At 46.8% G+C, this 24,237-nt stretch overlaps 1 protein-coding gene across 10 annotated transcripts in view; it reads right to left on the bottom strand.

Annotated features, from left to right (window-relative positions):
- PPP1R12B (protein phosphatase 1 regulatory subunit 12B) overlaps positions 1-23,365 on the bottom strand; it is a 132,634-nt gene extending 109,269 nt beyond the window's left edge. For all 10 annotated transcript variants that reach the window (XR_005703984.2, XM_040085701.2, XM_040085695.2 and 7 more), the window contains exon 1: positions 23,078-23,365. Coding sequence is in view for 9 of the 10 variants with exons in the window: in XM_040085701.2 (XP_039941635.1) it covers positions 23,078-23,365 (288 nt within the window). In the remaining variant the exon portion in view is untranslated. The remainder of the gene's footprint in view (positions 1-23,077) is intronic.
- Positions 23,366-24,237: the final 872 nt, after the last annotated feature.

The raw sequence follows: 24,237 nt of genomic DNA, 5'->3' as shown, positions 1-24,237 counted from the left end.
TGGAAACCAGTGGCTGTGAATAAAACCACCTCAACACAACTACAGGTGAAGAGCAAGAGGAGATTCCTTGGAGGAATTCATTGTCAGTTTCTTCACAGACTGTCAGGCCTTTGGTTTCCGTGCACATCCCTGTCTTGCAACCATATCAAGTTTTGTTTCAAGATCTGAATTTTACCTTAGTGGCCAGAAAAAAGGTGGTGGTATGTAAAAAGCAAAACATACAGTCAGTAATTCTAATTATTCATTTTCCTTTACAGTCTGGCAGTGTGCAGGAAAGTTTAAATTTGCTATTTTGCAGTTATATATTCAGTGGTTAAAACCTCTCTAAGGATCAGTGCATGTGCTCCTAGAGGCAAAAATCATCCCCAGACAGACACGTGGCAGCTGGTTTGGGCATTTTCCAATCCCATGCCACTTGAAGCCTTCTCTGCCAAGCAAATAAGGGGCTTTTCTGAGTTTTTGCTACTGTTCCTGCCCACACCTGAAAAAGAGCGCAGCACCCACCATGGCTCAACTGCCACACTCACTAGTCCCAGCAGGAAAAGGCTTCACATCAATCAGAGGACACAAAATTTTCTTTGAAGTGTAACAAATGAGGGAGCTGACAAAGAGAGGGCTGGATAAAGAAATCTTTCTAAAAATAAAGTGATTTCACACTGTTCCTGACATGCCCACAGTTAAGATTTTGCAGCATTTCCATTTCTAGTGCCATCACTGGGATTTGCAACATCACTTCACACAGCACAGCTTTAAGGAAATGTTTTCTTTTAAATGCTGCTGAAATCTTGATATAATTAGATATTACAGCAAAAGTTAAGCTAGGTATTTTCCCAAAACACAGCAAATAAACCTATCCAAACACAGCAATTTAAGCCTGGACTATGGCTGGCACTTTTAGCATAGTAGGAAACTGAGAACACAGGAGTTCATGGTCCTATGACAGAGTCTGCACATCCCTTCGCAGAATCCCAGACTGGTTTGGGAGTGAAGGGAACTTAAAGCTCTGAAGGCCTCTGCTCTGAAGCCAGGCTGGGAGAGCTGGGGGTGTTCAGCCTGGAGAAGAGGAGGTTCCAGGGAACCCTCTAAAGTTAGAAGGTTCTAACCCCTTAGAGCCCCTTCCAGTGCCTAAAGTGGCTCCAGGAGAGGCATGAGCAGAGACACCTTCCACCAGCCCAGGCTGCTCCAAGCCCCATTCAACCTGGCCTGGAACACTTCCAGGCATGGGGCAGCCACAGCTTCTCTGGGCAACCCGGGCCAGGACCTCACCACTCTCACAGCCAAGAATTCCCTCCCAATATCCCATCTACCCCTAACTTCTGGCAGTGGAAGCCATTCCCCCTTGTCCTGATATTCCAGGCCCTTGTTCCAAGTCCCTCTCCAGCTCTCTTGGAGCCCCTTTAGGCAATGGAAGGGGCTCTAGAGCTCTTGGGCTTCTCTTCTCCAAGCTGAACACCCCCAGCTCTCCCAGCCTGGCTCCAGAGCAGAGGTAAAAACTTTTCAAGAAGTCCCAATACTGGAAAAATACATACGTTCAAGGATACCCAATTTGTATGAGTTTTCAAACACCAACCACATTTTCAGGCAGAGCACATTTGCACTTGGCTTTATTGACAGGAAAAAAAAAAAAAAAAGAAGAAATCAACTGACACTATTAGGGCTGCTCGGTCACAGCTAAGTTTCTTTGGGTTTTTTTATTCCTGTGGGAAACAAACTAAAACAAATCTCAGCACAGCCGCCAGTAATAAAATCCTTCACTGCTGGTTTCTGAGCACATTCCACTTCTGCTGCCATGAGCAGTCCAAAGAAAGGGCAGGGACTCCATTCTGGTGATGTCCATGGAAAAGAAAGGTGGTGGCCAACATCGTACAGAGAGCACCAAGCTGTTAAAGAAAATGACCTGTGGAATAAGGTCACTGCAGAGGGAGAGGAACTGCTTGACTGCCCTGTGAGAGTCTCACAGGGTAGCTGAGTGTGCCAAGGATGTGGCCATGCACTGCCACTTGTCAGAGCATGACACCAGATATCTCAGGAGTTTGAAAGATGGACACAACTAAGGTGTCAACTTTCCCTAGTGGTCTGAATCACTTTTCAAGTCTAATCGGGAACTGTGGTCTCTGTGATCAAAGAAATACAGACCTGATACAAACTTTTATGCATTCCTGAGAGTAACATAAACCCAGTCATCGCCTCAGTGCTGTGCACATGCCCAGTGTGGCTGAGGCCCTGGCAGCCCGCTGTGAACTCTGCCCCAACAGGACTTCCACAGCGTCACACAGATGGCAGATGCTGAAAAAAGGTCACAGCCAGAAATAGTGAGAGCAATGAATGCATCCAGTAAAGGGAGGGTTGGCAGGGGAGCAAACTCTCCACCTCTGTAAGCACCAGGAGCACCAGCCAGGCAGCTGCCTGGGCTTACAGGTGAACTACAGCACTTACTCATCCCTAAAGTAAATCAAAACCTGATCGAAGTCCAGCTGGAGGATGGTGAATGCTGTGTTTATTGCACTGTGTCTCCTGAGCATGAGTCTGCCCTGCAGGTGGGTGACACAGGAAATCCTCAGGAACAGCGTACTACAACCTGGATGGTGAACAGAATTAAGGAGAGGGTGAGGTTTGTCAACAAAGCCCAGCCGCCAGAGGCATGGAACAACCTCTTGTCTGAGTAGATCACCCCAGTCCAGACAAAGCCACCAGGTTAATCAGAGGGATGGAGCACCTCTCCTACAAGGAAAGGCTGAGGGAATTGGGATTGTTCAGCCTGGAAAAGAGAAGGCTTCAGAGCGACCTAATTGCTGCCTTCCAGTGCCTTAGGGGAATTTACAGGAAGGATGGGGCAAGACTATTTACAAGAGCATGTAGTGACAGGACAAGGGGTAATGAGTTTAAATTGAAAGAGGGCAGGTTTAGATTAGATCTGAAGAAAAAAATTCTTACTGTGAGGGAGATGAGGCTATGGAACAGGTAGCCCAGGGAAGCTGTGGATGCCCCATCCCTAGGGGTGCTCAAGGCCAGGCTGCAGGAGGCTCTGTGCAACCTGGTCTAGTTGAAGGTGCCCCTGTCCATGATGGCAGGGGGGTTGGAATTAGATAGGTCTTCTTCCAACCCAAACAATTCTATGATTCTATGGTTTCTGCTGAAGAGTAAGGAGACACAAAGAGCATCACACAAGAAGACTTTCAGAGGGATCAAAATGCAGCCTTATCTCTGTACCAGCTGTGGAGGAAGAGCTCAAAGGAAGAAGCAGTGAAATGATTCTTGGTGTCCTGGTTTAGGGTAAATCTGGGAGAAAACCTCTGAATGGGGTCCCTTCAGAATAGCAAATTCAAGCAGCCCCTCCCCCAACTGCTCCAGGAAAAGTCTTCATTGGAAAAAAGTGGAAAAAACTATTTATTTAACAATCAAAGTATCCACAAGCAAAAAAACCGAATAATATGAAACAATAAAACCTCTCATTGTCTGAAGAATGGCAAACCCAGGAAGTCTCTGTTGTGGAGTGTAGCTCGGCTCACTCAGTCTCTTATCAGTCCCACCAGAGCTGGAAAATGTGAGGGGCTCAGGCCCCCATGGGCCACAGGTGTGAGTTCCCACTGCTCTTCTGGGTTTTCATTCCAGAGCAGGTTTAAACAGTTCCAAGGAAAAAAAAAAAGGAAAAAAAACAGTCCAGGAGTTTCTCTGCCTAAGCTAGCTAAAAACTAATTAAAAGCAAAGGAGATCCCTGTCCTGCTGTCTGTGCTGCAGAGAACACAGTCCAGGAGCAGGGTGTGGAAGAGTGAGTGCAGTTTCTGAAAAACAAACTCAGCGCTTCTCTTTCTCCCCCTTCACTCTCAGAACCAGTCTTAAAGGTACAGAACATTACATCCAACACAGACAGAACAGATGTCTGGGGATACAAGCACCATAAAGTCCCCCTAGGACACTTTGGAGAGCAATCCTGTGTTTGTCTCACCGCAAAAGGACTGCAGATCCCCAAGACCATGGACGCAGGCTGAGTTTCCAGCCTGAAGCAAGAACAAGGTCATGAGCAGGTAGATTTTGTGAGTTCCCTGCTGCAGCCATGGCAGGTATACAGCCAGGGAAGGCTCCAGAAACTCGCTGGCTCAGAACAGGAGCTGGACAGCAGGATTGCTTAGGCAGCAGGACTGCTTGGGCAGAACTCCTGGAAACCACGTCAAGGCTACATGTACCAGAATCACAGAATCTCTTCAGCTGGAAGGGACCACAAGGATCATCCAGTCCCACCCCAGGCCCTGCACAGACACCCCAACAATCCCACCTGGGCATCCCTGAGAGCGTTGTCCAAACACTCCTGGAGCTCTGGCAGCCTCGGGGCCATGCCCATCCCCTGGGCAGTGCCCAGCACCTCTGGAGGAAGAACCTTTCCCTGATGTCCAGCCTGACCCTCCTCTGGCATAGCACCAGACAAATGGACAAACAGCGTGTCACTATATGACTAAGAGGATGGAAAGAAAGTCACCGAGAAGCACAGAAGCTCCTGGAATGGAGAAAGGGAAAGAGTTCATCAAACCCAAGAACCACCAAGCTGCTGGGTCACATTAGTGGATGGTACAATGCAGCAGAGCAGGTGTATAAGAAATCACCATATTCTGGAAAATATCCACCCAGGCTTTTACAGAGGAAAGTCATTTGACAGAAAGCCACTAGTCTTTTGAAAGGTAAATAAGCATGAAGACAAGGTCCATATGATACATGACATTCACCTCAGATACATGACATGACTTTTTGGGTTGTCCTGTGCAGAGCCAGAGCATGGACTTGACGACCTTAGTGCGTCCCTTCCAACTCAGAGATTCAATGAATCTATCCACAAAGACTTTCTAAAGGATTCTCACCAGGCCCCTTGTTGCACTGCACCCCCACACCCAAGTAGGTATTTTCCATATTAAAAAAAAGGGTTTAAGTTACACCCCTGGAACTTTAAAGGAAGAAGAACCAGAATTTTCTATGCTCCTCACAGCATAATTGGCCCAGTGCCAGGACAAAGGCACCTGCTGGATTTTGAAATGTACCTCAAGACTTGTAGCTGTTTCTACTGGGCAGCCAAAAAACCCGTCCTTAATCGTCCTTACGAAAGAGCACAAAATCTCTCAGCGCTTTTTGGGGTGTCTTAGCAGGTGCAAGGGACTCCCCTGCACTGTGCACAGCTTTTGCTCTTTCGTTCTGCATAGTTCGTTATTTTCTCTTTTATTAAGATCTTTTTGCTCTTTCAAAACACACCCAATTAGCTGTTTTGCTAATTATTCCCAAGCCATTTCTGGGAGGTTGCTGATCAACCCTCAGAGTTTGCTATACCTTCGTGGGGCTCATAAAACACTGGCCTCATGTGGAATTGTATCAACCCCTCAACTGCGGCTCCTTGAAGCCACTGAGTTGCCCAGGTAAGAGAAAAGATCCTTGCACAATTAAATGCATTTTTATGATGAGACCAGAATATGAGATAGATCTTCTTCCTGGAGAGCTCTGCAGCAACATCTCCCCCAGGGTCTGTGCTACATAAAGAACCTGGAAGAGGAGGTGATCAATGAGGTGAGGTTTGCTGGGGAAACTTTTCAAGAGGCAAAGCAAAGGATGAACTTCAAGAATCTTGCAGTACTGAGCAACTGCTGATAAAACAGCAGATGAAAAGCAGTGCAGATCACTGGGAGAGTGAATCACAGGCACAAAGTACACCCAACGTCATGTAACAAAATGAAAGGCTTTGAGCTTATTACTGAGTTCAGGGAAAGCTCTTAGGATTATAACAAATAGCTGTAGGAAAATATCAGCTCCAAGCTCAGAAATCAAAGCAAATTCTAGAAACTACTTGGAGCAGAACAAAACAAACCATAAAATATCATTAGGCATCTATATAATGCACCAGTTTTTCAGTATCATAAGAAATTCTAGACTCCACAACTGAAAAATATACAAGACACGAATAGGACATGAATGAGAAAAAGTTCAGCTTAAAGAATGAAAAAAAACAAAACAAAACAAGAAACAAAACCTCGCTCCAAAAAACCCAAACAACTTACCCCATTTTCCAATAGCATTTCTTAAGGATTTTTGCAGCATCACAAATATGGTTTATGCTATTTCTAGGGTACTACAGAAATAAACTCCTTGAGAAAAAAAAAAAAAATAGCTGAAGAAGATTTCAGAAAGATAAAAAGAGAACAAGCTATAAAAGATTTGGGGAAACCAGGACGTTTGTTCCACATTTGCTCCCCACAGCTGCTACCCGACCCACGGCAGCTACACAGCAGGGATGAGGCTGGGTAGGGAATCCACAGCCTGCAATTCCCTGAGAGAGACAAGTTCCCTGTGGGAACACTCCTCAAAGGTCCCACAGGCACAGACTAACGAGGCCGAGCTCTGTCCCTCCTGTTCAGCAAAAAGAGAATCAGAGATCACGTTTTACTGGTGTGAGATGAAACCAAGCAGAGAAGGTGGAGAGCTCCAGAGAGCAGAGCTCAGCCTCTCATAAACAGTGTCTCCCACAAACATTCTCACAGTGAAGCAATTCCTACATTTCGATGGGAGAATCTAAAGGCAGAACAAGAACATAAAGGACACAGCCCTGGGGGAATCACTGATGAGGTGAGAGCAGCCCCAGCACAGCTGTGCTGCAGCACACGCTGGCCCTGACAGCTCCCATGCTGCTTCCTGGGGGTCTCAGCCTTCCACCACAGCATCCACTAATCCGCTGTTAAAGCATCAATGACTGACACCACAACTTTTAATTTCCATCCCCAGCAGGTAACTGAGGGCTGGCTGAATGACTCAGAGGGGTGCTGCTGAAGCAAGAAGCACATCATCCATGGTTCCAGCTGAGCCTGCCAGGCACTGGGGCTTCTCGCCCTCTGGGAGAGGTGCAGACAAATGCTTTGTGATGATGTTTAGGAAGGGATTCATTAAATGTCTTTTCTAAAAAGCTCTGATAAATCTGGTCATGTCTCAGTGCAGAGGACTGAACTAGAAGGGTTTCTGTGACCTCTTCCAGCCATGTCTGGAACTCTCCAACAGCAACCATCTGCCATCATCACTGAGACAGCCCAGTCTGGTTTTTGGGCAAACAGCAAAAGGCCAAACACATGGCAGCAGAAGAGCTGCAGCTTTCAGCATCCTACCACAGAAGGAAAACTATCAAAGCACTACTCCAAGAAGCCAAAGCATTAGGAAACAAGTTTAAACAAACTGAAAAAGGGGTAAATGGTTAAAGACTGAGACCAGGCCAGCGCAACACATTAGCAGGACAGGGGGTGGCTTCTTCTCCCAAGCTACAAGGGACAGGACAAGAGGAAACAGCCTCAAGCTGTACCAGGGAAGGCTGAGGTTGGACATCAGGAAGAAAGTCTCCACAGAAGGCGTGGTCAAGCATTGGAAGAGGCTGCCCAGGGAGGTGGTGGAGAACCCATCTCTGGAGGTATTTAAGGACCAACTGGACAAAGCACCCAGTGCTCTGGTCTGGCTGACAAGATGGCTGGTCAAAGGCTGGACATGATGATCTTGGAGGTCTTTTCCAAACTTAATAGTTCTATGACTCTATGCTTAAAATAAATATATTATAAAAGAAGTTAGTAGCTTTGGCAACAATAGGTATCACCAAATCTCCAGGACTATGAAGGTTTGTTTCATCACCACAACACTGTAATTTAAAAGATGCAGCAGTTCTTGTTTAGGCTAGGGCTTGAATTGAAATCCCAAGCACAATTTGCAGGAAGCTGGGTGTGCTGTCAGCACATGGATCCCCTCCCAAGGGCTACAATCAGTGCCTTGTTCCTTGTTCACTTTCTGCAACACTGAACAATTTTCTTACAGATTAACAGCACCTAAACTAAAAGGAAAAGAATGGATTTTGAGGACTGAGTTGTAGACTGTAGAGAAGCCAATACTTGGAGTAACTGTAAGACAGCATTTGGCCATAAGCACAGAGCTCCTTCTATAGCAGCTATTAATATAAGGGAACAAAAATAACTCTTGCAATATGCTCTGAAGTTCAAACTCTGGCTCTGCTGCTGTACAGGCTGGCACAGCCCTGAAGTCTCTCACTGAGAGACAGACACATTTACCACTTATCTTTTTCAGCATGAGGGAATGCTTGCTCAGAATGACTCAAGCGATACTCATTTAAAAGACAAATCATTTAGGGCTATGAAGGTCAAATTCTGTTTGTCAATCACAAGAATGAAAAGAAAAGCCAGTGCAGGAGATGAAGAAAGAGGAAATCCATCCCTTGCAGAACACCTTGACCCTGTCTTCAGTCAGATGTATCAGTTCAGGCTACTAAGAGCCAGGAAGAGAAAAATGCTTAAACCCTCCTGGATTAGCAGGATGGTATCTCACACACATACATATTCCTTCCAGTTTAGAGGATACTATGAAATATAATCTTCATGACACTGCAGCAAGTTACCCGAAAGTTCAATAAAATTGCCCAATAATCACAAAGCAGAATTGCCACCATTTCTGCAGGATAGTACTATGAGCCCTCTAAAAAGCACTGGACTTTAATTTTAAAACTTTTGCTTTGACATTTGAGAAGATTTTTAACCTTACTAGTTTTCCCTTATCTTATTTTCTCTTCTTGAGTCTCACCTGCAATAAATAATGTGGTTTTTTAAATTGCTCTTTATATCTTCAATCCATCCTAGAGCTTGGCAATCCAGAGCTTAAACTTACACAGAATTTTACCCGCCATGCACATTCTGAACACACTGATGCTTTTGGCATGAGCTGTTTCTCAAAGCAATTTGTTCCACAGCTGAATTTTACACTGGATAAAAAATGTATTTGTTTTAAAACTCTGATATCCTTAAATTCTTCCTTGTAGGAAAAGCCAAACATCTCTAATGCCATTTCACATATAATTTTGGAAACCTTTATCATATAAGCTTGCGGCTTTCTGTCAGTCAGAAGGAATTGAAGAAGTTTTGCTGTTTCCTGGTATAGAAACCAATCCGTTACTTTGATCCTCGTGCTGTTATTTCCCATCTCTTTCCCTTAACTATATATATACTTTTTTGACATGGTAGAAAGAGAACTGCACGTACTAATCCACACATACAAGCTTTTCCAGCCTGTGACAGCTGGATTGGAAGCCACTGTTTCCCCATAAACGTTACTCCCCATTTACAGACCAAATTTCACCAGCCATTTTTTCAGTAAATTGGCTAGTATTGACACCCTTCAGGGCCAGTTCACACTTCACTATCTTTACTGTGTAGGAACCTTTGCAAACTGTGAAACTGCTCTATACTCCCTTACCTGTCTCACATAAAGGTGTGCAGAGCAGCACAAACTCCAGAGGAGATGCACAGGATAACTCTCCTTCCTCCTGCAAACTAAGCCTTTATTGCTAACCTTTGTTTTCTCTCTTTCAGACAGTAATTAATGAGATGTCTTTATTTCACAACAGCTTTGTTTCTTACAGCTTCCATAGAAAGATGTTGTCAAAAGTGTTATGGACATCCAAACATACCATCTCCACCAGATTTCTCCTCTCCACATGCTTTTTGCCTGCTTTGGGTTCATCACTTCCCAGGTTCTTCTTGGAGTCCCTTTTGGAAACTGTCACTTCGCACTGACGTGCCCTGGTACCTGCTTTAAGTGATACATTATACACAATGAATAATAGCTCAGTGACTTCATGTGCCAGTTCCAACTGATGCTGAAGACCTGACACTTTTCATTTGTCTGGGCAGCTCTGGAACCTCCTCTGTCAATACTACAGCTTGGGAAAGCTCAGAAAGCTGCATTTTAATTTTTTATCTTAAGGGATCTTTGTACAGGAAAGACTGACTGCATGCAGCCCCGGTATCACTTAGAAACACTACAAAACTGTTCAGCACACAATGCCAAAAGCGGGAAATTTGTCATTTGAAACTATTTTATTGAGCTGTATCCAAGACTCAGATTCTCCCAATACACTTCAAAACTCCCCTCCAAAATGGACACTGTGCGCTCCCAGAATAGAGCATGTACCTACTATAGTGATTTATGATAGAGGAGAATGCACAACATACAAAAGATGGTATGTCATAAGGAACAGTATATCATTCCTTACATTTTGAAATAATTAGGATTTAAATTCCACTAGTTCATCACTTTTTAATTTCCTTCACTGGAAGTCCTGTTTCATAGATCCAGAATGTAAATGTTTGCAGAAGTACTATTTGTCTGCAGCAAATATGCTCATCCTCATGCACCCACCTCTCCCTGTTCACCCCCCCTTCCAGATCCATGTGTATGGGAACAGGGAAGGGGAGCAAACCCAGGAGAGGAGTGGGTGATCTAACCTGAAATTTGGAAAGTTCATGCCCGGAGCCTTTGCACAGAGGGCTGACACACCAATGCCTGAGTACCTGTGTCTACAGCAGTATCTCTGGTGCAGCTCAGGTTGCTCTGGGGATCACAGAATCACAGCATGGGTCAGGTTGGAGGGGCCCCAGCAGCTCATCTGGTCCCACCTCCCTGCTCAGGCAGAGACATCCCAGAGCACATTACATCTAGATGAGTCTGAGATATCCCCAGTGAAGCTGACTCCACACCCTCTCTGGCCAGCCTGTTCAGCTCTCGGTCACTGCCCAGGGAAGAAGTTCTGCCTCATGTCCAGGCCAAACATCCTGGGCATCAGCTCCTGCCCATTCCTCCTGTGCCAGTGCTGGGTCCTGGGGAGCAGAGCCTGGGCCCTGCTCTGAGCCCTCTCCGCAGACACTGACAGACAAGAATTAGATTCCCTCTCAGTTATCTCCTCTTGAAGCTGAACAGCCCCAGCTCCCTCAGCCTTTCCTTGGCAGGGAGATGCTCCAGGCTTTTCCTCATCCCCGCAGCCTCCACGGGCCCTGCTCCAGGAGCTCCATGTCCCTCCTGTCCTGAGGAGTCCAGACCTGGACAGCACTCCCAGTGTGCCTCACCAGGGCTGGGCAGAGGGGCAGGATCCCACCCTGACCTGCTGGGAACGTTCTTCCCAATGCACCCCAGGACACCACCGGCCTCCTTGGCCCTCAGGGCACCTGGATGAAAAGTGGATCCCTGAGGATCTACAGCCTTTGAGCTTTCCACTGAATTAATCAGATTAAGTGACAGAGGGTCTGGGAAAGAAATGGCAGCCAGAAGGCAAGTGACACAGGACAAACTCAACAGCTCCAGGGCAGTTTGGACCCCCACAAAAGCAGCACCTTGGTCTAGAAAGCATCTGGGCAGCCCTGGGGATGCAGAGCAGCCAACACATGGTGGAACTGCCCAGGAACAGCAAACAAACAGTCCCACCCAGGACTATCCAAAAGAACACAGAGACACAAGCTGTCAAAACAGGGCTGCTGTTATCCTCGCTGGTCTCTTCCCTTCCAAGCCAGAGGCTATGCTACTTGGTCCAAGAGAGGGACTGCAACTGTCAAGCCCTGCTCTCCCCTCACTGCCCTGCTTGCTCATCTCCAAACCACCAGCCCACCTGCTGGCAGGAGCAGGGCTTTGCCTGCACCAAGCTTTGGCACTCAAAGCTACTCAAACCCAGCTCCCCAGGGTGGCACACGCGTCAGCTGGGCACATAAGACTGGCTTGTGACAAGCCTGTGGAGTGCTGAGGTTAAGCAAGTGGGACTAAGACATTCTTTTTGCAAGGACCAAGCTGAGCTTGCTGACGTATGGCTGTTCAGTCTTGAGCAGCCATCACTCACAGGCTATGCATGCTCCTCAGAGCCCAGCCCCTACCTGGTGCCTCCTGCACCCCCTTCCCATAGCAATGAGCAACAGTTAATATCTGAAGTGCAGCAGTGATTAAATTGGTAGCTGGACGGAAAGTAGAAAGGGCTCAAAAGCCAAAAATGTCTATTCAGCTTTATAGCATTTCCTACTGTGTCAGCACACCATAACGAGAAGCGTTCCTCAGCAACTGGAAGGAATTGCTAAGCCCATTAATAAAATTAAGACAGCCAAGTTCGAGAAGAGAATACATCCAACCTTAGGAGCCACTGATGTCTGTGCTGCAGGATGGGGAAGAAACATTTACCAAAGTGTAGTATGAAGCAGAAATCCACAGTCATCATCTTTCTTGGGAGACATGACCTGGCGGCACTTCTGATTGCGTGTCTGCTCCTGAAGAAAAGAGGTCACGACGTGCCTTAGAACTGAAAGCGCTGCTGACAGACAAGCCATTTGGAATTGATGGTGAAGTCACTGTGCAAGTTTGCACCAAAAAGTAGAGAAGGCACCACAGGTATGATACAACAGCAATTGCTCACTGGCTGTGTTCCTGCAGGGCTGAATGCTGAAGAACTAGGAGACAAGTCAAGTGGAAAGAACAACTCCAATCTCCCTTCCAGCAGGGACTCCACCATGGAACTTACATTTTTTAGAAGAGGGGTGGCGGGGGGGAGGGCTGGTAGAGCAGAAAATCAGGGCGGCAAGGAAATCAGGAAAATGCCCTATGAATGGTTAGTTTATGCTCACAGGAGTACCCCAACCCTCGAAGTGTCCAAGGCCAGGTTGGACAAGGCTTTGAACAAGCTGGTTTAGTGGAAAATGTCCCTGCCATGGCTGGAACAAGATGATCTTTAAGGACCCATACAACTCAAACCATTCCATAGTTCTGTGATTCTAGTAATGTCTGACAGTTACTGCAAAGAGTCAGAGGCAAGCACAGCTGAATCTTCCTGCAGGCCCACAACTCCAGCAGCGCTCCAGATCACAGCCCTGGTCCTACAAGATGGACATGTGCTCGAGGGAACAGACTAAAAGCAGGTCCCAGGAAGCACACACTTGTCTGCTCCACTGTGCAGCACCAGAGCCTCAGCACAGGGAATAAGGGGGAAGGAATGACCATGGACCACTTTTGAGACCAGGTGGGATACAGATATGGCTTAAGAGGGAGCTGGTTGATGTCACTGCAAATCACTGCCAACTTTCAAAGGTCATGGTGACACGCAAACACCACCCCACCATGTTAGAAGGGTCCAGGGAACATCAGACCTCTCAGCCTCACTGTAGCCCCTGGAAAGGCTGTGTAGTAAATCTTCCTGACAGCCATTTCCAGCAGGAGATGGAACAGCCAGTGGGGATTTACCAGCGGCAAATCTTGCCTAACTTGATTTGCCTCCAAGCTGCCTGTATGGAGGACAGGAGAGCAAGTGTGGTACACCTTTGACACTGTCTCTTTGACACTGTTTTCAACAGGCAGAAGCTGCACTGCAGAAGCAGATGACTGATGCTGGGGAGAGTTATCAAGCTAAAAAGGTGTTCAGCTGTAGAAAGTCCAGCTAGCAGCTGATTACCAGCAGCATCCCTCAGGGCTGATAAGAGGTCAATACAAACCTATGTCTTAATTAACAAACTCTATTAACACCAATTATAGAGCACTCTCACCAAGTCTGCAGATGATATCAAACTGCTGGCATGGCTGGGGCAGGAGATCCTTCTCAGAGGGACCTACACAGACTGGAAAAATGGCCTGATGGAGAATTTTGAAAGACAATAGAGGCACAGAGTGTCCTGCCCCAGGACAGAATAAGCCCTTGCACCAGCACAGACTGGGACAGCTGGCTGTAAAGCAGCTCTGCAGCAAACAACCTGCCAAGCTCTCAGGGAGAATAAGGGAACAGAGGCCAGGCAGCCACAATAAACTGGTTCTATGGACCATTCATACTACTGTCTGGAGGAGACTCTGAAACTCAATAGTGACTTTCTGCCTCTCAAAAGCCTTTGAAACAGTCTCCCTGAACACAACTTCTTTCAAAGCCTTGCAGGGTACACAGATTCCCATAAAAGGGTATGAGGAGAACATCAGCCTGCACTACGTTGAGCTGGCTGAAGCATGGAGCAGATCAGTCGGCTTCCTGAGAACACAGGGAAGGAGCATGAAGCCAGGGAAGAACTGAAAGCCAGCATCAAGTGATGGAACCAGCTTTGAAGGTTTAACCCAGACATGGTTTCCTTTGGAAGTAAGTCAGCAGCTCTCTCTAACTCCATTCTAGAGAGCTATTTCAGCCCAGAATTCATAATTCTGTTTGAAATATTTGCTGCAGACTCTTAAAACCTGTATCTTGCATAAAAAATGGAAGATGATCTGGTAATAAATCAGACCATTTATTATGCACTATCAGCATTATTAAATGCTGCTAGAACATAGCATTTCACTACTATCAAATTGCTTTGAAAGCCAGTGGAATATTTTTTTGGTAATGCCAATGATTACATTAATACATGTTAGTCATACCAACTTCACTTGTGACACTCATTAAAAGGCACAAGTAAGGGCCTAGGGTTCACTAGAGCAGAAACAACTACTGGCATACACAAAGCACTCAAAAAAAAATTTAAATCAGACAGTTGTCAAGTGTGAAGTGTGTCTCGTGTGCAGCCAGACTCCCACCCAGGATGTGCACCTCTTCCTGGACATGTTGGTTGTGCTACTGCAACCAGTTGTTCAGATTTAGTTGCTATCTGCAAAAAACACCAAAGCTGTCTATGCTGAGTATGTCATCTCACTTACAGAAACCACAGAGCAAATGGGGTCAGAAAAAATGGCTTGGTACATAAAAATCTAGAACATTTCATCTTCCGGTACCACAACAGTATTTAAGGTAAATATTCTGGTTATTTCTGTTGGCATAGGCAGGGTCTCTGCTAATGATGTAACTCAGAGCAATGATATAAATAAATACGTATACATACAGATATAAATTTGGGTATATCAAAACAATTAAAGGATGCCACTGCACTCACACCCAGCTGGGTCAGAGCTCCCCAGTCCCACCAATCTACTAAGGGGGAAATTCCTATTTACAGGTCTCACATAAAGTATCAAATTGTCAGAGATCAGAGAATCCTAGGCTGGTTTGGGTTTGAAGGGAACTTAAAACTTATCCAGTTCTGTCCCCAGCCATGGCAGGGTCACCTTCCACTATGCCAGGTTGCTCTAAGCCCTGTCCAACCCGGCCTTGGACACTTCCAGGAGTGAGGTGACGACAGCTTCTCTGGGCAACCTGTGCCAGGGCCTCCCCACCTTCACAGGGAAGAATTTTTTCCCAATATCCAATCTAAACCTCTCTACTTTTAGCTTAAAACTGTTCCCCCTTGTCCCATTGCTACCTGCCTGGGTAAAAAGCCACCTTTTAAATAAAGTTCCCGCTTTTTATAATTGTCACTCAAGATAATTAATAATTAAATAGTTGTTTTGGGTAAGGCTGACAATCTATATGAATTTAAATCCCCGAAGATGAAGATGCTTCATACTTTGACTTCATAATGAAACCAGCAGCACTTCTGGATGCTTCAATTCAAACACAAAGCCCATGTGGTGAACTGGGAGCAGATCCCTGTGCAGGCCCTACCAGCTTCATGCTGGTTTACATTCCTCTGGGTGATGCTACTCTATTTACAGGTCCAAATTAAACAGACATAAGCTGGGTTTGGGCAGAGCCCACACACAGTCACCACCCTACGCCACTGCTAGAATCCCCTCACTGAGCCAGCACTTGTGTTTAGACAAGCCTGGACCAGGACTTGCTGCTATCGCACCATTTCAGATCTACAAAACCATCAGGCTTTGATACGAAATCATTAACTGATACAGCAGGGAATGACAAATTATAAATAGGAGGTGGCTTCAGAGAGATTCCAGAAATGGATGGTGAGCAATCACTGCAGCAAATCAATGCTCTGGCTCAGGGGATCAGACAAGGACCAAGTTTAGTTTTACCCTGAAAAGGCAGTGACACATAAAAAGCTAATGGCAGGTGGTCACTCTGCATTCTGTACATCTCACAAAGATTTATGAGCAAGGCTGAATGCTGGAAAAGCAACACTGAGGCTGCTAGTGTCCCTCTGCAAGGTCAGCTTCAGCTTATTGTATTATAGAAACATTTCCAGCGAGACTCCTAGAAGTTAAGAGTGTTCTATTTTGTCCAGCCACAGGAAACAATCCACAAAAATTCCAAACAACTCAGCATTAAAGAAAAATAAATAATTTTCAGTTATTTGGGTTGTTCTCAGATCAGAAAACTTGTATTTAAGCTTAGAGTTTAAAGCTGGAAGGAGACCGATTTTTCCAAAATTTGCTTAACAAGAAAATATTTAGCAAGAGAACATACAGGATGTATTTTCTAAAATACTGATCACTTGTAAGCACTGCACATTATAATTATTATGACTGAAAACTGACATGAGAAATTACGTAGGTGTCTAAATCAGGAATTTTGATGTCCTCCATTGTCAACAGCTTGATGTGAAAATAGAAGCCTGACTCCCGGGATCTGGCTGTTAGCAATGTGAGGTATTCTGCTCATTAGTCTGAGAATGCAGAAAAGAAAATTTCCTCTGAAAAACATTTTAAGAATTAAGTATTTAAGAAAGGTTGTATTTCACCACAGTAAGAGGTGGGACATCTAAGGAGTGGAGGAAGGAAATAAAATTTGGTTCCTTGAAGCTGTGCAGGTTGAAGCTTCATCTCACAGCCATACTCTAGATCCTACTGCTTCCATGTCATGTTCACAGCATCTTGAAACATCTCTGCACAGGCCTGGATAGACTATACTCATCATGAGCTGCTTCTTCAGTCCATTCATCCTGAGGTGAGCCCCAAGAAAACAGGCACCTAAATCCCCACCAAATCGTTCCTTCATAGAATCATAAACTGGTTTGGGTTGGAAGGGACCTTAAGGTTCATCTCACTGAACACCCTGCCATGGACAGGAACACCTTCCACTAGACCAGGCTGCTCAAAGCCCTGTTCAACCTGGTCTCTAAATTTTTAGCAAGTGAACTTTTCCTGCTAAGGCCCACGGCCCAGCTCCTCCTGCAAGCTGCACCTTTCCTCCCCGTGCGGATCAGTTTGCTGCAGCCCAAGAAAGGAGACTGCAGGGACAGCTGTGGCACTTCCCTGTACAAGGACAGCTCAAAATAAACTGCAGACTCAGACCCCAGGATTTATAGTGAACACCCTCACCATGCTGGGGCCATACCATCATCACTAGGTCAAACAGTTCACTCAGCTGGGGATCCTGTCACTGTATAGCAGAGGTTGCCATTCCCCTGAAAGGCTCTGGGTTTCTCTTTGATTTTTTACTCCGGCCCTCTGCACAAACACGATTTTTTAAAAACCATGTTGCAGAATATTTAATGCTCACCTGCCCACATTTGTATTCAAAAGTTAGAAAGACTAAAATACCAATTTATACGACCACTTATGTAATATTCCCCTCTCCCAACCTTCTTAAAACTGATTGCTCTAATATACACAGTCTGACAAGCCTTTCTGACTGATGGTATATAATATTCCTCAACTGGGAGCCAGCAAACCAACCCAGAAGCCCTATATTTTAATATCAGTCAGTTATTATCTCAGTATTATTACAAAACACAGCACTTGAGTTGTCTCACAAGCCCCACAGTACCTAGTCTGAATTCTAAATCTCAAAAACTGTTTGAAATAGAAACAGATCTCAGCCTCAACACTCTCCATCAAAATAAGCAAAAGGCATTATAAATCAAAAAAAATAATGCCAGGATGATGGGAGTTTCATCCAGGCCACAGCTTAAGAGTTCTGCATATAAACGTGCTAAATGTTTAAGCACAAGCACTGAATGTTTCCAGCATGCCAGCAGGAGCTGCAGGACCCTGTGCAGGGACTGTCCAGCCACTGCATTCATTGCTCATTCCTGCATTTTTGCTGAGCTGGCTTTCAATCTTATCAAACCATGTTGATTCAAGCAAGTATGCAGCATGGAAAACTTGCCTCCACCTCTGATGCAGGTTCAAGAATTTCATCTGCACAAGTCAGAAAGCTTTCAGCATACATTAGGCACAAGAAGCTTTCACTAAAAAACCTTAGTTTTCCAAACGAGCTTTCCAAGTGAGGCCAGAACTCCAGACTGCCTAGCAGCTCGAGTGGAGATGAGAACCTTACCCTGGGCAGCACTAATGGACCAGGATCAGTACTTCCACCTGCTGCCATGAAGGAAGTTGGTGAAAATCCCACCAGCTCCCTTGCCCAGTGTTTATGGGCAGCAGCAGAGCCTGACGCGTGGAATCACTGGGTAGGATAAACAAAGGCTGAGGAAGGAAGCAATGAAGATGCACATTTCCCCTCCCAAACACCCAACTACTTACTAAAATGCAGAGTTTCCTCCCAGGTACCCAGTATTGAGTAAATGATGTGGTTGTCTTCGGTTTCCAGAAGCCAAACCAACCAGTTGAAAGTGCCCCAAGCCAAACCAGGGGAAGGTTTCCTGCCCTGCTGCCAGCAGTAGCAGCTCTCTCAGTCTCTAATTGCAGCTCAAGGTTAGTTTGTGTAGTCTACAGTTAATTCTGCCCACTCAGGAGATTGCTTGGAAATAGAGATGCAAGGGAAAGACAATTGAACCCTTGATGAAAACATCAAGGCAAAACAGGGACTGAGTAAGCCAAAAGGAAGAAAATAAAAGCATGAGGCTGATAAAACAGCACTTCAGACTTTAACTATTTTGTCTCATAAATTCCTGGTGTATTGCAGGCATCTTCCAAGCTCTCTCACTTTATTAGAGCCCTGTGGGATGGTACGTGCTACTGAGTTCCCATTTATAACTGAAACCCAAAAACCTCATTTCACTCACCCTAGTGATAAACCCTATTTTTGACACATATTTCACTTTGATGACCAGTGCTACATGCAGCGCAAGACGCTTGCAACTTTATTTTTTCTGGCAGAAGAACATCTTCATACAGGAACTCTGCACAGCGCATTGGGAAGGGTATGACTCTTCCTAGATAACCTTCTATTCCAGGAATGAATGTATTTTTAGGCAATGCAGCCACCCAATCTTAAAAGATGCAGCCTAATTTATGATGCTATCATCACCAACTTAAAGATCAGAAGCTGAACTACCTTAAACCACAGCTGTGATGCCCCAAAGATGGGGCACCTGAGCATTCATTCCAGAGTTGTCATGCCACCACAGGTTTTATCTCCTCACCTTTCAGGGTACAGACCAGCTGTTACCTTTCGGTGATTAAGAAATCTTGTGTGCAGAGTAGGGAATGGAGGTGAGGAAAGGTCTGGAGCACCAGGAGTGGCTGAGGGAGCTGGAGGGGCTCAGCCTGGAGAAAAGGAGGCTCAAGAGGGATCTTCTGGTTCTGCACAACTCCTGACAGGAGGGGGGAGCCAGGGGAGGCCAGGCTGTGCTCCCAGGAAACAAGGGACAGGAGAAAGACCTCAGGCTGTGCCAGGGGAGGTTTAGGTTGAATATTATGGAAAATTTCTTGCCGAAAGCGTGGTCAGGCCCTGGCACAGGTTACCCAGTGACATGGTAGTTACCATCCCAGAAAGTGTTCAGAACGTGTATAGTTGTGGCACCTAGGGACATGGTTTAGTGCTGAACATGGAAGTGGTGCGGGAATCCTTTCCTCCTTCCTCTCAGCCCCCAGATTTTGTTCCAGTGTTAGCACATCAATGCCTCTTCCAACAGTCTCCAGACTGCTGTAATGGGGCAGAGTGCTCTCTATTACCTCTGCCTGGTTTCTGGACTGTCCAAAAATTCTGCTGCTTCCCACTTTGTTGTGGCTGCACACAACCTGTATGAAGAAATGGCAAACTTGCTGAGCAGCAGCTGAAAATTGCCCAAACCTTTTGACACACATGCCACCTTACAAAGCTTTGAGGAGCAACCAGACATGCCTGCAGTTTTACAGCTCTGGCTCAGAAGGAGGAATAACAAACTGAGAATAACAAACAGCCTTCGCCTAACCCAGAGTCACTGCACAAAGTACCTGACTATTCAGGAAGCAGCTCCTCAATTAGCACAGCACCCAGCGCTTGAAAACAAAGTCAACAGCAAGCACCAAGGTACTGCAGAGTACAGTAAATGACACAGGAGTTATTTCACAAGCAACTCGCTTCTCCTTGGAACAGGCCAAAGGGAAACAGAGAGTAAATCATCAAAGGACAGACAGAGGATAAACAATCTTTGCTGTCATCCTTTGTGAACAAGTACTTGAAGACAAACAAGCATTGCTACTATTACATCCCAACTAGAAGCAGCAGAATGTTTTTCCTTTAAGACTCAATTTTCATACAAGTTTACTCTTTGGTTTTATCTGTCACCCAGGAGACAGAGGAACAATTCATACCCATTTACCACCACCTGCAAACACTAGAGAAGTTCAACTGCCACCAATAGTTCATTTCACCAACTGGTAGCAGTTTTCTTGATGATTTCTAAATGTTCACTCCCATTTAACTAGTATCTCCCTTTCCATTCTTCATTAGACACAAAACCATTGTCAAAAATAATTCAGTGAATATAATGGAAGTTAATCACTGAAAATACAGGACTGATGTTCATCCAGCAACATTCTGCAGGCACTGAGGTAGACAAAGTAAGGCTGAAGCCATCCTACAGGTTCCAGACACAGGCTGTGGTGCAGGTCTGTACAGCACCCAATGCCTCCAAAGGGCAGTGACACAGGCTGCAGGCTCAGAAACATCACTTGTAATTGAAAAGGTTATTTTCAAAATATAGCTTCGTGGCTATAAATAGCCAAGCCAGCTTCTCACACAGCAAGTACACAATGGATCTTAGCCACAGTGGCCCAGATACCAGAGCAAGTGTAATTTTACCTTTGTGAACACACACAATATTTGGGGCCACCCTGTGCTTCAAACAAACTAACCCAATTTGTAGGATTGCTCTCATGTTTTGTGGGAGCAGCTGCCGACTCTGACAAATTATGTCAATTGACTTGGCTAACCCTTCCATTACCTAAAAAGACCTGATTGCTCATCTAGAGCAAGTACTATATATTAAATTCTTTAACAACAACAAAAATATTTTACCTGAAGTTTCTGTCAACAAAGCCAGTTCTTTTCAATGTGTAGGATTTCCTTCCTCATTGAGTGGCCATTTGGTTGCACAGGTATTAAACAAGAGCACACTGTCACTACCATCTGCCCGGTAATGTAACATTGTGCTTCTAATAGTAAGAGAAGTTATTTAAATATCCTCACATGCACTACATCATTCCAGCTGTCAACCAGTGCACTGGGGATCCCCAGCTGGCCTCGGCTGAAGTTTTACCATAGGCAGCATTATTCTCCAAGCAACATGAAAAAAAAAATCTATTTTGGACAGGTTCAGAGAAAGGAACTCATAACAACCTCCTGACCATGCTAATAAACATCTTCATCTGATAGAAATTTACAGACTCAGGATACACATGCACAGTAAAACTTTTAACAAAACAACATTTGCTCCATTTGGGTGTGCAGGAACATCTTGTCACTCTTCACCAAAACTGTTATTACATCCATGAGATATCTGAACAAAGTTTTTGCTCCAATCACAGTAAGGTCACCATCTCTCTGTCAACTTTGTGAAGAAACACCTCACATAAGCAGCTGGCTGGTACTGCCAGCATCTGCTCCAGGGCTCACTCATCCAAGCATCCAGCCCTAGGTGCTACTAGTCACTGTCACTCGATACTGTGCTCCTAAGGCACATAAGATACAATTCTGTATCCTTTACGTATACAGAATTCAATTTGCAGCCTGCCTGCCAATACACGGCTCACCACGGTCTCCAGGAGTGTGACCTTGCTGAGTTCACTGCCTGCCGTCAGAGACCAGTGCATTTCACCAGACACTTCACATCACCCACAGCAGCAAGAGACCCAGGTCCTTCTGAGGGGTTCACCATCGATCCTGGCCAGAAACCCCCCTGGAAGTCATCCCAATTCTACCATGTAGTCACCTTAAATTCAGCCTTCTTGGCTGTCAAAATGTTTTGAATAAACTAGCTTTTCAGTAGTTGGTTCTTACTAGTGTCTACAGGACTACTTATTTGATAATAAATGTACTTGTGCTGTACTGGAGCTTTCTAACACAGGGCAATTTATTTGCTGCTGCTATGCCAAACTCCACAAATAACCAAGAAAAAGGTCCAGCCATTACAAAGGTCACTGCTTGCCAGCTGAAGTCTTATTCAACCTGACAGGTCTGTAAGCTTGCATGCTCTCTGCCTCACAACTTATTTTTAGAAGTCCAAGCCAAAATGAATGAATCTCCCTGGCCCTTGTTCCCCGAAATCTGGGAGCCAGCAAGCTCCTGAACCACCTTGTACATGTCCCAAAAGCTTCCATAACATCAGCCCAGCAAAGAAGAAATTCTGTTTAACTCAAGAACTGTCCAGCTATTTGTGCTGTTAACACATTATTCTTTACAAACACATTAGTTCCAGATGTTATTCCTGAACTGTGCATTTTTCCCCCACTCCTGTTGCTACACTACATGCTTAATCTACACTATCTTGAGCTAAGAAAATTTTCTTCCCAAAGTTGGCCTGGATCCAAATCAGATTCATTTCACTGACCAGATGCACCAATCTAAGACACTGATTTCACACGCCCTGCTAAATTCTCAATCAGTCTTGGACAGCAACACGTTTCCCAATATTCCGGGGAGGCAGTTTTGCATGTTCCCTTGCATTCCTGCTCACTTATACCAGAGCACCAAAAGCTTCGGCTGGAACACAGCATATGTTTCTTGATAGTCAAGGCTTTACCGCTCTGCAGTAAATTCCTGTGACCACTTTGTACCATCTTCACATTTGGATGAATATTAATAGAATCTACGTTGTTAATCGGCCATGCGGCCACTCTCTGCTCTCTGCCAAGGAGCAGTCTGGGGAGTTTCAAGGCAACTCTGATAAAACACAACACAAGAACTGGCCAGACACTCCTGACCTTGCAAAATTCGCAATGCTCCCGGAAAATTTTCCCGGCACTTCAGGAGACCTCAATCACATCCCGAGTTTTAAAAAAATTAATAAACTGGCTGCCTGATCAGGCCCGCAGACCTGCCAGCCCCTGCTTTACTTTGCTAATTAACCTACTTAATAACCCTGTGAAAAGTTGGAAAATCCCACTGCCCGACTGGAACCACCTCGGTTTGTGCTCTCACACAGGCTAAACGCGCCGGATGTGGTCCGGATCAACATGTACTGAACCGTCCGTCTACCAGCACCCCCAGCCGGGGCTGCACGTACCGCTGTGCCCCCCGGCCTGGTGCTGACCGAGGGCACACGAAGCCAGGCCGTCCCCCCGGCCCCGGTACCTGGTGCAGGGCTGTCAGCCCGTCCACATTGGTGGTGTTGATGAGGGCGCCGCGGCCCAGCAGCCTCTTCACCTCCTCGGTGTCGCCGCTGGAGCAGGCGGCCAGGAACACGGCGCCCTCCTCGAAGCGGACGCGGGACCCCCCCGCGCCGCGATGCCGGCCGCGGCCGCCCCCCGCCGCCACCGGCTCCTGCTCGGTCAGGGAGCCTTTCCAGCGCCGCAGCTGCTCGGCCCGCCGCAGCCGCGCCGACTCGGCCCGCTTCCCGCCCAGGTGCTCCGGCTCGGACATCGCCGCCGCCGCTCTGAGGGCCGCGCGGGGCCGCGCCGCGCTCAGCCCGGAGCGGGGCGCAGCGCCCCCGCCGCCATCTTCGCTACGCCCCCGCCGCTGCCGCGCCCGCGCCGCGCGCGCCCCGCGGCACCCCGGGACATGTAGTTCGGGCGAGGGCGGCGCCGCACCTGCCCCGGGGCGGCCGCGGCTCCCGGCGGCCCCCGCGCCGCGCCGCACCTGGGCGCGACCGGGACTACAACTCCCGGCGGCCCCCGCGCGCGGGCGCGGTTGGGCGCTATTGCCGCGGCTTTCCCGGGTCCCGCCCTCCCCGGAGTCACAGAATCCCGGAACCGCCGAGGGTGGAATGGACCTTCGGGATCATCGGGTCCAGCCTCTGCCCGATCGCCACCTGGTCACCCAGCCCAGAGCACTGAGTGCCACGGCCAGTCATTCCTTGGCTGTCATGCCTTCAGGGATGGGGACTCCACTACTGCCCTGGCCAGCCTCTGTCAATGCCTGACGGCCCTTTCCGCGAAGAAATTCTTACTAATATCCAACTGAAACTTTTCCCGGGCACAACCTGATGCCGTTTCCTTCTGTCCTGTCCCTTATTCCCCGGGAGCAGAGCCCGACCCCGCCAGGTTGCCCCCTCCTGCCGGAGAGTTGTGCAGAGCCAGAAGGTCCCTCCTGAACTTCCTGTTCTCCAGGCGGAGCTCCCCGGCCCCCTCCGTGCTCCAGACCCTTCCCCAGCTCCGTTCCCTTCTCTGGAGTTTCGGGACAAAAGTCCCGCTGCCATCGGGACGGACAGAGGGGTGCGGAGCTCCCAGAGCGGCTCGGTCCAGCAGCTGCCAGTCAGGCAAGTGGCTGATTTTATTGAGGAAATGCCGGAACCT

This window comes from Hirundo rustica, chromosome 24 (genome assembly GCF_015227805.2).
Source record: "Hirundo rustica isolate bHirRus1 chromosome 24, bHirRus1.pri.v3, whole genome shotgun sequence".
Classification (NCBI taxonomy): Eukaryota; Metazoa; Chordata; class Aves; order Passeriformes; family Hirundinidae; genus Hirundo; species Hirundo rustica.
Note: the sequence above shows the minus strand (reverse complement) of the source record. Positions and strands in the feature narration are given on the sequence as shown.